This window comes from Hyperoodon ampullatus (genome assembly GCF_949752795.1).
Source record: "Hyperoodon ampullatus genome assembly, chromosome: 17".
In the NCBI taxonomy this organism is placed as follows: domain Eukaryota; kingdom Metazoa; phylum Chordata; class Mammalia; order Artiodactyla; family Ziphiidae; genus Hyperoodon; species Hyperoodon ampullatus.
This window is the reverse complement of record NC_136930.1, coordinates 22,697,907-22,712,839: the sequence shown is the minus strand read 5'-3', so window position 1 is coordinate 22,712,839 and position 14,933 is coordinate 22,697,907. Positions and strand designations below refer to the sequence as shown.

The following is a 14,933-nucleotide window of genomic DNA, read 5'->3' as shown; positions in this document are numbered from 1 at the left end:
GACTTGAAGCAGATCCTATTTGCCACTCTAGTTTGTGGTTTCTGAATTGTTTTATTTGTATTACTTTTATGCCTTTAACAATTCTGGAAACACCTTTCAGGTAGGCACTGTTATGCTACTAATTATTGTTATTGTAATTATCAACTACTCTTATGCAGTTAATATACAATGGATCACGTGCAAGTGTCTTTGTACCTTTCACACAATGTACGTACGTATATTTCTCCTGGGCTTGCCATGGCGCTGGCTGCTTGTCGGAACAGCGTGCTTCTTCTCTGTCGGTCTTCCTCTCTGCCTGCCTCTTAAGTCTGTCATCTGCCACCCGGCATCCTGCTTTGGGCGGATGCCACGTTGCCACTGTGGTGGAACCAGCCCTTCCCAGAAGTGGACGTGAGGGCTGGTGGGGAACAGTGTGATCCCTGGAATGCTCACTGGCAGAAAGAGGCAAAGAGCAGGAAGAGGAGACCTTTTCCTGGTTCCCTGTGCAAAAAAGCTGTTGCCAGAGGAAACTGTGAATGCCCACAGCTGGGGCATGGGAATGGATGGCAGGACTGCGACCAGGGTAAGGCGAGCGAGCCCTCGCCTCAGGTGTAGCATTTAAGGGGGCATCGAAAAGCCCTGCAATCAAGGTGCGTATTATGTTAATGCAGTGTTTTAAGAAGATTAAAGTGGAAGGAATCCATGATGAACAACATACTAACATTTTAAATAAAGACGAGATCAGTAACAGTGCTATGAAAAGCCACCTTTGGAGCCTGAGGCAAAAGGAAAAATCAGCCATACTGAGCCTGTCTATTTAAATCTTTGGTACTTTGTTCACCATGGATTCTTTGAATTAACTTTGACTTTTAAAAAATATTACAATAAAATATTAAAATAATTTCTTAGTGCCCTCTTAAATTTGTCACCCAAGGTTCAGGGGCCTCACTGCCCATGCTCTTAGCCTTGTACTTGGTTGGGCAGAAGAGAGGGGAGACTTGCCGAGAGGCAGGTGCCTTCCTGGCTACTCTCTGAAAATACCGAGTTCTTCCTGATGGATGAATAGACATTGGCTCTATTCCAGGGCAACGGGTGTGGCAGGATTGGTCATAAATAGTGTTTTGGTAGAAATATTATGTGGGTGTTGGTCATTTCTCTGAGTATATAATTTAGGACTTTTAAAAGGGTATCTGGATGAGATACATATTTTTAAAAAGCTACAAGAAGGTGTCTCCTACTTCCACTAACTAGGGGAAAGAAATGGAATAAAATTTCTTTAGATACTTCTTCATTGAGGCTATTAAGAGTTGAATCTGATTAGTAGAGGAAGCTAAAGACATTTACAGTCTCCTTCCTTTGGTTTCTATGAATTATTAGTCATGCTGATTGACTAGTTAAGCATTTAAGGTCTTGGGAAGATCCCATTCTTGGCCTCTTAACTCTTCTGCTTTGCAGTAAGTATATTGTGACTGGAGAAATGAACAGAAGCAGAGAGCGTGCTGTATTTTTTAAATTCATATTTTGGTAGGGTGTCATTTGGTGGTTTTTAGTGGTTAGGTCAGACTTTTTTTTTTTTGGTTCGTTCCTGGGAAAGCCACATCATTTGAAGGTGCAGAAAAATGAGGTGTGGCTCTAACCTAATTGGCTTTATTCTGGCTGGGGCAGTGGAGGAGCCCAAAGGAGAATTTTACTTAACTTTCATACCTTACAGACTTTTTTTTTTTTTTAAATCTCCAACAAGGTCTACTGAGAACAGACCCAGTACCCGAGGAAGGAGAAGATGTTGCTGCCACTATCAGTGCCACTGAGACCCTATCAGAGGAGGAGAGAGAAGAGCTAAGAAGAGAACTTGCAAAGGTAAAGGCGCAATCCTTCTGGAACTTCATGTTTTGCACTTAATATATTGTCATTTGTTTTTCTAAAGCACATGGTAATATCGTAGACTCAGTTTCAGGGCAGAGAAAGCAACATGTGTTTACTCTCCTAGAGATCTTGAGTGGGGGGAGAGGAGACGAGGAAGTGTGAGATCAGTTGGTTTTTATGAGGGAAGGTATGTACAGGTAAAGTGGATCTGAGAAGTAGGGTGTGAAGTGGGAAATGGATGAGGGCTACTAGTGAATATCTTCTAAGTGATCTCACTAACCCCGATGCGCTTGGCTCTTCAGCTGCTTCACTGACGTTTTTCTCCCCTTGGCAGTGTTGTGGATAGAGGTACTTCGAACCTTCTTTCCATACCTTCCTCTCTCCCTCCCTCTCTTCTTTTTTTTTCCTTAAAATCAACCATTGTAAAGTGTACAGTTCAGTGGCATTCAGCATATTCACAATGCTGTGCAATTATCATCTCTATCTAGCTCCAAACATTTTTAGCACATCCAAAGGAGACCTCATATTCACTAAGCTGGCATCCCCAGTTTTCCCTTCCTTAGCCCCTGGTGACAATTAATCTGCTTTCTCTCTCTATGGATTTACCTATTCTGGATATTTCATTTAAATGGAATCACATATCATGTGACTTTTGGTATCTGGCTTTTATCATTTAGTATAATGTTTCTGAGGTTCATCCTTGTTGAGCTTGTATTGGTACTTCACTGCTTTTTTGTGGCTGAATAATATTCCATTGTATTTATCTTCTGTATTTTGTTTAACCGTTCATCTGTTGATGGACATTTGGGTGGTTTCCACCTTTTGACTATTGTAGATACTGAGCTAAGGAACATTTGTGGAAAACTACTTGTTCGAATACCTATTTCTAATTCCTTTGGGATATACCCAGAAGTAGAATTGCTCGTCACATGGTAATTCCATGTGTAACTTTTTTTTCAGACCTGCCAGACTGTTTTCACAGCAGGGAGGACACCGTTTCACATCTCCATCAGCAACTTCTGTACATCCTTGCCAACGTTTTTTATTTTCTGTCTTTTTGACTATAGCCATCTTAGTGTAAAGTGGTATCTCATTGTGGTTTTGATTTGTATTTCACTAATGACGAATGATATTGAGCATCTTTTCATGTGCTTATTAGTCGTTTATATGCCTTCTTTGGAGAAATGTCTATTCAAACCTCTGCCATGTTCTTAAAACATTATTTGTCTTTTTGTTGTTGAGATGTAAGAGCTCTTTCTGTACCCTGGATACTAGACCCTGATCAGAAATGTAATTTTCAAACATTTTCTCCCATTCCATACATTGTCCTTTTACTTTCTTCATAGTGTCTTTTTTTAAAATATATATATATATTTATTTATTTGGCTGCGCTGGGTCTTAGTTGCGGCATGCGGGATCTTTGGTTGCATCATGCAAACTCTTAGTTGCAGCATGTGGGATCTAGTTCCTTGACCAGGGACCAAACCTGGGCCCCCTGCATTGGGGGCACAGAGTCTTAGCCACTGGACCACCAGGGAGGTCCCTCTTCATAGTGGTTTTTTTTTTTTTTTTTTCGGTACGCGGGCCTCTCACTGTTGTGGCCTCTCCCGTTGTGGAGCACAGGCTCCGGACGCGCAGGCTCAGCGGTCATGGCTCACGGGCCTAGTCACTCCGCGGCATGTGGGATCTTCCCGGACCAGGGCACGAACCCGTGTCCCCTGCATCGGCAGGCGTACTCTCAACCACTGCGCCACCAGGGAAGCCCTCTTCATAGTGTTTTAATGCACAAAGGTTTTAAAGTCTGATGAAGTCCAGTTTATTTTTCCTCTAGTTGCTTGTCCTTTTGGCATTACATACAAGAATCCATTTCCAAAACTCAAATCATGAAGATTTACACTATGTTTTCTTCTAAAACTTCTCTCTTATATATAAGCCTGTGATCCATTTGGAGTTAATTTTTGTGTATGGTTTGTGGTAGGGTTCAACTTCATTCTTTCACATGTGACTTTAGTTTTGTTAGCACCATTTGTTGAGAGATTATCCTCAGTGAATGCTCTTGGCATTCTTGTCAAAAATCATTTCACATAGATGTAAAGGTTTCTTTCTGGACTCTCAGTTCTGATATATTCATCTACATGTCTGTCCTTCTGAGTGTACCACACTCTTTCGATTACTATAGCTCTGTAGTAAGTTTTGAAATCGAGAAGTGTGACTTTTTCACCTTTTTCTTCTTTTTCAGAATTGTTATTTAAGGTCTCTTGCAATTCTATATGAATTTAGAATCTACTTTTCTACCCACAAAAAATGTCATTGGGATTTTGATAGGGCTTTTATTGAATCTGAGGATTGATTTGGGGGAGTATTGCCACCTTAACAATATTAACTCTTACACTCCATGAATGTGGAGTGTTTTTTTCATTTGTTTAGGTCTTCTTTAATTCCTTTTAGCAATGTTTTATAGTTTTCAGTGTACAAATCTTATAATTCCTTAGTTACCCTTATTCTGAAGTATTTTATTCTTTTTGATGTGATTATAAGTGGAATTTTCTTAATTTACTTTTCAGATTTTTCATTGCTACTGTATAGAAATACAGTTGAAGTTTCCATGTTAATCTTGTATACTGCAATTTGCTGAATTTGCTTATTAGCTCTAATAGATTTTTTGTGGATTATTTAAGAATTTTCTATATAGAAGATAATGTTATCTGCAGTTAAAGGTCGTTTCACTCTTCCTTTCCATTTTAGATGCCTTTATTTATTTTTCTTCCCTATTGATCTGGCTGAAACCTCAGTGCTACGTTGAATAGCAGCGGTGACAGTGGGCATCCCTGTCTTGTTCCTAATCTTGGGGGAAATGCTTTCAATATTTCCCCATTCAGTATGGTGATAGCTTTCGTTTTTTTTATAAATGCACTTATTCATGTCGAGGAAGTTCCCTTCTCTTCCTAGTTTGTTCAGTGTTTTTTTCATGAAAGGGTGTTGGGTTTTGTCAAATGCTTTTCTGCACCTTATTAAGATGATCATGTATTCATCTTAATTCAATTAATATGGTATATTACATTGATTGATTTCAATATGTTGAATCATCCTTGCATTCCTAGGATAAATCCCACTTTATCCTAGGTGTATGTATTCTAGGTCATGGTGTATAATCCTTTTAATATGCTTCTGGATTTGGTTTGCTAGTATTTTGCTGAGTATTTTTGCATCTATATTCATGGGAGAGATTGACTTGAAGTTTTCTTGTGATATCTTTGTCTGGCTTTTGTATCATAGTAATGGCTGGCCTCTTGGAATGAGTTAGGAAGTTTTCCATTCTCTTCTATTTTGTGGAAGAATTTGAGAAGAATTGGCCTTATTTCTTCTTTGTTTGGTAGAATTCACCAGTGAAGCCTTCTGGTCTTGGACTTTTCTTTGTTGGAAGATTTTTTTTTTTTTTTTTTTTTTTTGGCAGTATGTGGGCCTCTCACTGTTGTGGCCTCTCCCGTTGCGGAGCACAGGCTCCGGACGCGCAGGCTCAGCGGCCATGGCTCACGGGCCCAGCCGCTCCGCGGCATGTGGGATCTTCCTGGACCGAGGCACGAACCCGTGTCCCCTGCATTGGCAGGCAGACTTTCAACCACTCTGCCACCAGGGAAGCCCTGTTGGAAGATTTTTGATTATTCGTGCAATTGCTTTACGTGTTATAGATCTATTTAGATTGTCTGTTTCTTCTTGGGTCAGTTTTGACCATTTGTGAATTTCTAGGATTGCATCCATTTCATTTAGGTTATCTAGTCTGTTGGCATACAATTGTTCATAATATTTTCTTATAATCCTTTTTATTTCTATAAGGTTGGTAGTAGTGTCACCACTTTTATTTCTGATTTTAGTTACTTGCATCTTCTCTTTTTTTTTTCCTCTGTCAGTCTAGCTACAGGTTTGTCAATTTTGTTGATCTTTTCAAGGAGCAGCCTTTGACGTCATTGATTTTTTGCTATTGTTTTTCTATTCTCTATTTTGCTTATATTTAATTTTTATTATTCTCTTCCTTTTGTTAGATTGGGTTTAGTTTACACTTCTTTTTCTAGATCTGTAAGGGTGTAGAGTTAGGTTATTGATTTGAGATCCTCTTTATTAATGTAGGCATTTGCAGGTATAAATTTCCCTCTGAGCACTACTCCTACTACTTCTCATAAGTTTTAATATGCTGTGTGTTTGTTTTCATTTGTCTCAAGGTATTTTGTAATTTCCTTTGTGATTTCTTCTTTGACTCATTGGTGGTTTAAGAGTGTGCTGTTTAATTCTGATAAATTTATGAATTTTCCAATTTTCATTTTGTTTTTGATTTCTAGTTTCATTCCATTATGGTTGATAAAGATATTTGGTATGATTTTAAAGTTATTGAGACTTGTTTTGTTGCCTAACATATGCTTTGTCCTGGAGAGTGTTCCATGTACATTTGAGAAGAAGGTGTATTCTACTGTTTTTGGGTGAGGTGTTCTATTTATGTCTGTTAGCTCTAGTTGGTTTATAGTGTTGTTCAATTTTCCTGTTTCCTTTTCACTTATTTGTTCAATCCACTTTTTTACATCAGATTTTATAAACTAGGTGGGGATAGGATGGGCAAGGCAGATTGGTGATAAGCCCTATGAGGAGAGTAAGAATTAAAAATATTGACTATGTGGTACATGCCTAATATTCTTATTTTGAAAAGAGAAAACAAAAATACGTTTTCCACAAGTTATTTATGTTTAGTGCAGAAACAAAAAAAATCAAAGAAAATTAAAATTACCTACAGTGTAAAAGATTTAGATTGTCTGTTTCCAGATTTCCAGACTTTTTGCTATGTATATATTGCTATAACGTATTTCAGTATTTTATGAAGGCATCAGAATACACATCTGTAACTTTTCTTCACTTAACTGAATTTCAAAAAAATTTTTGTGCCAGTAAATAATCTTCTAAAACATCATGTTAAATTGCTGCATAGCCCATTTTTTAATTGCTTCAAGCTCATTTTTAGTTAATGGACATATTATTTATAAACATTTAGTTGTTTCCCTTTTTTGCTATTATGAACAGTATTTTGATGGAAGTACTTACATATAATCCTTTAGGCACCTCTTTAATTAGTTCTTTAGAATAAATGCCTAGAAGTAGAATCCCTGGGTCTACTGGGTTTTAAGGTCACAGAGTCATTCCCATGTACACCAACAAGGCCAAAATGCTATCCAGAAGATTTCTCATAGTATGTGAGAGAGTAGTTTTTCTAAATCCTTGCCTGTTCTCAGTATAATTATGTCATTATCAGTAATATTAACTTAACAGTAATAGCACTTAATATAGGTCTAAGTCTCCCAGTAGGTTATGTAATGTTATTTAACAAATGAAGTTATCAGACATATGATATGTAAACGTTTTCCCCCATTCTGTGTGTTTTCCTTTTCACTTTCTTTTCACCCTTTGACACACAGAAGTTTCTAATTTTGATGAAGTTGAATTTATCTGTTTTTCCTTTGGTGACTTGTGCTTTAGTTGTCACATGTCAGAAACCATTGCCTAATCCAAGATTATAGAGATTAAGGTCATAAGGTAATGCACTGCAGCACTGAGTCTTGTGTCCAGGTCTTCATGAACTCTGATGCATGTGCATTTATCCTTTTATTTGTATAGTATTCACGTTTTATCAGAAGTTTATTCTATTTTTCTGAAAACTCCATGAGATATGGCAGATATCCTATTACTTTACCTCATATCATATATGACATTGTGATATCACAGTATTATCATAATAATCATGATATCATAATAATGATAATAAGATATAATAAAATTATTTACATTTAAAGAAAATGGTAATGTTCAGTTTTTTTACATTAGAGTCACTGCTTGAAATAGTTGTAGAAATTAAATAAAATGGAGATAAACAACATTAGTTTTTTTTACTCCTTTTTGAGATATAATTTACATACCATCAAATTCATCCTTTTAAAGTGTACAGTTCCTTGATTTATATATATTCACAAGGTTATACAACTATCACTACTACTTAATTCCAGAGCATTTTCATCACCCCAAAAAGGAACCCTGTTCCCATTAGCGTTCACTCCCAATCCTCCCTCTCCCCAGTCCCTGGTAACCACTAATCTACTTTTTATTTCTATAGATTTGTCTATTCTGGGCATTTCCTATAAATGGAATCAAACAACATGTGGTCTTTTGTGACAGGCTTCTTTCACTTAGTATAATGCTTCCAAGGTTCATCCATGTTGCAGTCATATCAGTGCTTCATTCCTTTTTATGGCTGAATAATATTCTGTTGTATAGGTATATACCACATTTTGTTTATTCATTCATCAGTTGTTGGATATTTAGATTGTTTCTACTTTTTGGCTATTATGAATAATGCTACTGTGAACATTCATGTACAGGTTTTTGTTTGAACATATGTTTTCAGTTCTCTTGTTATATACCTAAGAATGGAATTTCTGGGTCATATGATAACTCCATGTTTAAATTTTTGAGGAACTGTCGAACTGTTTTGCCGCCAAACTGCACAATTTTACATTCCCACCAGCAGTGTATGAGAGTTCCAATTTCTCTACATCCTTGTCAGCACTTGTTATTGTTTGTCTTTTTGATTATAGCCATCCTAGTGGGGGTGAAGTAGTATCTCATTTGCACTTCTCTAATTACTAATGAATGGTATTGGCCATCTTTTCATATGATTATTGGTCATTTATATATCTTCTTTGGCAGAATGTCTATTTAAATCCATTGTCCATTTTAATTGGATTATTTGCCTTTCTATTATTGAGTTGTAAGTGCTCTTTATGTATTTTGCATACTAGACCCTTATCAGATATATAATTTGCAAGTATTTTCCCCATTCTGTTAGTTGTCTTTTTACTTTCATGATGCTGTCCTTTGAAACACATCAGTTTTAAATTTTGAGGATGTCAATTTATCTATTTTTTCTTTGGTTGCTTGTGCTTGAGGTATCATATCTAAGAGATGTTGCCTAATCCAAGGTTATTAAGATTTACCTCTGTGTTTTCTTCTAATAGTTTTACTGTTTAGGTTTTTTTTTGTGTGTGTGTGTGATACGTGGGCCTCTCACTGTTGTGGCCTCTCCGTTGCGGAGCACAGGCTCCGGACGCACAGGCTCAGCGGCCATGGCTCACGGGCCCAGCCTCTTCGCGGCATGTGGGATCTTCCCGGACTGGGGCACGAACCCGTGTCCCTTGCATCAGCAAGCGGACTCTCAACCACTGTGCCACCAGGGAAGCCCCTGTTTAGCTTTTTCATTTAGATTTCTGATCTATCTTAATATTTATATATGGTCTGACTTAGGGATCCAACCTCATTCTTTTGCATATGGAAATTCAGTTGTCCCAGCACCATTTATGGAAAAAAACCTACTCTTTTCCACTGACTTATCCTAGTACCTTTGTTGAAAATCAGTTGACCATAAATGTGCAGGTGTATTTCTGGACTCTTAGTTCTACAACACGATCTTAATTACCATAGCTTTGTAATAACTTTTCCACTCATTATTCCATAATTAAGGAATTGTTGCTATGGTATTCTGACCTTGAGCTAGGTAGGTATGTTAGCAGCACAATCAACAACAAAAAAGCAGGGAATGTACTGGGTCATGTACTGTTCAGAAAGATTTACAGTGGTCTTTCTTTCTAACTTTCATTAGGGCAAGTGAATACTTCAGGGATGGGTCAAGGGGTAGAAAACTTAACCTTTAAGTCTAGTCTTTGAAGTATCTGAAATTTGGAGTTCAGGTAAAGAGAAATATTAGAAAGCTAACCATGTGCAATGAGAATTAGCCAGTAAACTGAGAAGTAGACTCAGAAAACCTGAGTTAAAATTCTGGTTCCTACATTATTAGTTTGGTGACTTAGGGCAAGTCATTTGATTTACTTGATTTTGAACCTTATTCATCACTGTTGCCCTTTTCTTCTCATATTCTACGTTGTCAATATACTTCTCAAACTGTGACTTCCCAAAAGGGTACAATATGTGTGGTCCTGTCTCATAAGCACAGAGGATTATTTTTGTTATGGGCCTGTATTCTAATTAAGGCCATCTGAGAGTATGTTATTCTTTTTTTTTTTTTTTTCCCCTTTGGCAGCTGCAGCCACATCACATTTGATTTATCCTTCTTTCCTTTTGTTGAGTACTGTCAGTTCGCTTAACAATACTCTGTTGTTTTTACAGGCCATGTTGTCTTTGAGCTCATAGAAGTATTGTGTAGGTCAAGACTAAGAATATGGCTTTGCCACAAGCCAAGAGAAGCATTCTTCTAAGGGTCTTGAATATTAATGAATGTATGGTCGTCCCTCAGTATCTGCAGGGGGTTCATCCCAGGACCCCTGTGGATATCAAAATCCACAGATGCTCAAGTCCCTTATATAAAATGGTGTAGTAGTTGCATAAAACCTATGCACATCCTTCCATATGCTTTAAATCATCTCTCGATTACTTATAATACCTAATGCAATGTAAATGCTATGTAAGTATGATGTAAATGATATGTAGATAGCTGCCGGCACATGGCAAGTTCAGGTTTTGTTTTTTTGGAACTTTTTTTTTCCGAATATTTTCAGTCTTCAGTTAGTTGCATCTGTGGATGTGGAACCCGTGGATACAAAAGGCCAACTGTACTTTAGGGACCCAGTTTTTCAACTTCCTGGGACAAAAGTCTTTTCCACCAGGTGTCTGTTTCTCTCTGTGGGTCTGCCCTTTCCCTCTGTTTTCCTGGCTTAGGCTTTTCCTCTACTCTGTCTTTTTTTTTTTTTCTTCATAGCTTCTGTTTATAGTTTTAGCCTCCTCAAGTATATTTAAGCTTCTGTAACATCTCAAAATCTCACTGATCCCCACCTGTACTTCAGGGCTTCTTTATCCAAGCTTCTACTCTCAGTGTGATCATAGTTTCTCAAACTACATTCTTTTTTTAATATATATATAAATTTATTTATTTATTTATTTTTGGCTGCATTGGGTCTTCGATGCTGCACGCAGGCTTTCTCTGGTTCAGTTGAGCAGGGGCTACTCTTTGTTGTGGAGCACGGGCTCTAGGTGTGTGGGCTTCAGTAGTTGTGGCTCGTGGGCTCTAGAGCACAGGCTCAGTAGTTGTGGCGCACGGGTTTAGTTGCTCCGTGGCATGTGGGATCTTCCCGGACCAGGGCTCGAACCTGTGTCCCCTGCATTGGCAGGCGGATTCTTAACCACTGCGCCACCAGGGAAGCCCTTAAACTATGTTCCTGAATGAGACTGGCTGGTGGCCTCTTGAGGGTTGGCTGACCTTGGGTTGGGAGCCCATTTCTAACCACCAAGCTGAGGCTGGTCAGTCAGCATCAGCGGGGCCACACCTCTGCAGGACTCTCTGGGGGAGACAGTGTGATTTATTTATGCTTGTGACTTTGGCAGGTACGGAGGCTGACAGTGTGAGCTCCGGTTTATACTAGAGTATAAACTCATATGAAATATGCAAGAAAGTTGGATTTTGATTTGGCATGGTTGTGTGTATGTTGGTGGGGATGGAGATTAGTTTGACTTAATACACAAATGTGAGTTTTTATGGGCATTCAAGCAGCAGTGTTCAGCTGGAAATGCAGACCCAGCAGTCGGGAGAGTGGCTGTTAGAGTAGTTTGAATATTATCAGTGTGGAGGTTTGAGCCCTCAGCCTCTGTGAGGTAACTGGGGACGACTCAAAATGGAAATATAGAGAAGAGAGGAAAGCAGCTTTACAGGAGAGATCAACATGTAACTGGTTTACGTAACAACATATCATATGTTGTTTTTAAAGAGGCAGATAAATGAATCAAAAATGTTTTAAAATGACTAGAATTTTGAGTATAGTTTTGTGCTAACCATCTTAACTCTTTGAATGACTGTATACCTACCCCAACCCTGTTCCTCACAGGTAGAAGAAGAAATCCAGACTCTGTCCCAAGTGTTAGCAGCAAAAGAGAAGCACCTAACGGAGATCAAGCGGAAACTCGGGATCAATTCGCTCCAGGAACTAAAACAGAACATTGCCAAAGGGTGGCAAGATGTGACAGCCACATCTGCGTACGTTCCCTTGATTCTACATTGTTCTAGAAACTGTAAAGGACACTTTGCCCTTTTTGTCTGGGGACTGGATCGAAAGGCACTGAGGGTGTTTCTGCAGCTTTTCTCTGTACTGTGCAGGGCACTGCCCACTCCACCCCCCGTCCCCCCATTCTCAAGTGTATCTGACCCTTCTCTAACTTCAGTCTTTCAGACTGTTCTAGGGAACAGAAAGAAAACCAGCCTCATACGTGAGTTGAAGAAATAAAATCTAAGCTCTAAAAATGTTACATATCGACTTACCAGATACATACACGAGTCGCTTAATCCTCAGAATAACCCAGTAGAGTGGGTAGTGATATAGCCCTAGATAAGGAAACAGGAGCAGATAAGTTTTGAGGTCACAAACCTCTCAAAGTATGGAGGCAGGATTTGAACTCAGGTCTGGCCCAGTACAGAGCCAGTCTTTTTTTTTTTTTTTTTACCCTGTTCTATACATACCATAAGATTCTCAGGTCACCATCTCTGATGTATGCTGGTGGCAGAGGACCACCCCTCAATCTTTTGGTCTTTTTGGTCACACGGTTTTGATCCGACATTGTCATGATGCAGTTTTGTTTCCTGACACGAGGAGCAGGCTTGTAGTGACAGCCTCCGAACTGTGTTCTCTGTTCAGTCCCATCTGCTGCGCTGGTGACCAGCAACAGTGAGGCTGACTGCATCCTGGCATGACAGCACGAGGGTGACCACCTCCACTTTCTGCCCATATAAGTAGGCAGTGGGAGACATGCAGGACACCATTCTTTGTATCATCATAAACTGGGTTGTTTTTTTGTTTTTAGTATTCGATCTTGACGGGGTAAGTAAAAATGCCTGAGCATTCCTTTCTACAATGTGGGGATCTTAACCTCTTTTGTGCAAGTACCATATTCTCTCGTTTTTGTTTTAGTTTTTCCCTTCACTAATCCCTGTGTAGATGGGAGGAGGGAGATGGTAAATTATACCTTTGTGCTATAGCAGATATCCCACTCAAGTCATTTGAAGTATTGTACCTTTTACATACCCCGTTGAGAATACACTGGTCCTTATTTGGTAGCTCAACAGATATGCAAAATTGAAAAAAAATCTTTATGCCCCCAAAATTGATTTGGATAATAAAAAAGTACCCATGGGTCCTACCTTGCTTCTGGCCCCTTTTTAGGAGATAAAGTTGTGAAAGACATGTGAGGAATCTGATTTCATTTTTGTTTTATTTAGCTTAAGTGGAAAAGGGAAAAAATAAAGAGATATCATTTCATTCAACCTATGGCTCATTTTGATCTTGGCTCCATGACTATTTTTAGCCCTTACCCGGATTTCTTTGGCCCTGCCTTTATAGGCCTCTATCTTTCTGGCTGTCCTAGAGCACTGCAGAAGGTTGTAACTGAAATGATGGTTAAGTAAAAGATGATGTGATGATGCTGACCTGGTGGATGTGATGATGCTGACCTGGTGGCCGTGAAGAATTTTAGACGTTCTAAATTTTTTTTTTGAGAGTTCTCAAGAGGTAGTCGTCACTGAATTCTAAATAACGGATACTGGAAAGGTTAGCTTACTTTCTTTGCTTTGTTCTTTTATAAATTAATATAGGTACAAGAAGACCTCTGAAACCTTATCTCAGGCTGGACAGAAGGCTTCAGCTGCTTTTTCATCTGTTGGATCAGTCATCACCAAAAAGCTGGAAGATGTAAAGTACGTCCTCATTTTTCCTGGCTTAATTAAGCTGAGGCAAATTAAAATCTGTTATTATGGTTGCATTTGTTTCCTGCCTGGTTCTGGCTGATGCTGAATTCCTCTCTGTTTGAGTGAGGGAGGGCATTCCTTCAAACCAGGACCTGAAATGCTTCCCTAAATTCTTTTAGCCATAGCCTTCAAACTGATCATCTTATGAATACATTTAAGGTTGTTGAAAAATTCTGGTTGTGAATTTTGTCCTTTTAGTCGTTCTTGATCACACCGGGTAAGTATGTGCTTGCAAACCTGTGGTTGTGGGCGGAGCCTGGTGTCTGATGGGGATGAGTCTGGGAGCACCGAGTCCTGCCTTCACTTCCGGGAGGTACATCTTTATCCCATAGCGTGCTTACAACATGCTCGTTTGTGCATTGCTTTGTACCATTTATGTTCCTGCCGAGACCCAAATCTTGTTTTGAGCTGTTGCTTTTTATTTTGTATTTATATTTTCACTGCGTCTGCAGAATTTTCCTGGCCATTTTGGTAAAACCACTTCACAGTGCTTTTGCGTCCACCCATGCCTTGCGCCACCCACCATGTGGATTAAAATAGTGCTGAAAATGACAAATGTGGATTAAATCGTCTGTGCTTCTGTTGGCATGAAAGATTTGTGTTTAAAAAAAAATTCCTTCAGATTGCATGACTTTGTGTTTTCCATTTGTGGGGAAAGTAGATTTTACAACCAGAATTTTGTTGGTTGAATAAGTTTGGCTAATTGGTATTATACTTTGTACCAAAAAAAACAAATGACTTGCTCATTGTATTTGGACTATTATCATTTTCAACACAATGTAGTAAACACAGCTCTCTTAAACCCTTTTGACAGTTATATATACTTCTCTTAGGTGCTCTCTTTTCTTTATGCGCTGACTCGATTGTGTAGCCCTTTAGAATTCAGTTAAAACCTTACACAACTTTTAAAAAGTAGGTTATTTAATTGTTTTAGATTTACCAGAACTTCCTTTCTTTTTTAATGCTTACTCTGGCTTCTTGCAGATTGCAAGCCTTTTCACATTCCTTTAGGTAAGGAGAGTTTGAACCATCACTGCAGCCTAGCTCTCGTTTAAGACAAGTGTGCTTAGATTATGATGCCACATTGGATGGTTGTGTTTGTCCACTACGTAATTTTCTTGCCTTTTGGCATATCTTTTCTCCGGTGCATTCCTGTTTTCAAGGGAGGGTTTCTTGTATACCATGGGTAATGGATACATTAAAAGAAGAATAATTTGACACTGTGGTTCAAAGGGATATGGAAATGATTTTGACATTT

At 38.7% G+C, this 14,933-nt stretch overlaps 1 protein-coding gene across 6 annotated transcripts in view; it reads left to right on the top strand.

Moving 5' to 3' along the window:
- Nucleotides 1-14,933, top strand: part of TPD52 (tumor protein D52) — a gene marked incomplete at both ends in the record, with an annotated part of 44,358 nt that overhangs the window by 16,573 nt on the left and 12,852 nt on the right. For 3 of the 6 annotated variants that reach the window (XM_079722252.1, XM_079722255.1, XM_079722251.1), the window contains 4 exons: nucleotides 1,721-1,836; nucleotides 11,766-11,914; nucleotides 13,523-13,624; nucleotides 14,660-14,686. In XM_079722252.1, the coding sequence (XP_079578378.1) occupies nucleotides 1,721-1,836; nucleotides 11,766-11,914; nucleotides 13,523-13,624; nucleotides 14,660-14,686 (394 nt within the window). The remainder of the gene's footprint in view (nucleotides 1-1,720; nucleotides 1,837-11,765; nucleotides 11,915-13,522; nucleotides 13,625-14,659; nucleotides 14,687-14,933) is intronic. The other 3 variants (XM_079722256.1, XM_079722254.1, XM_079722253.1) reach the window with 1 other exon arrangement.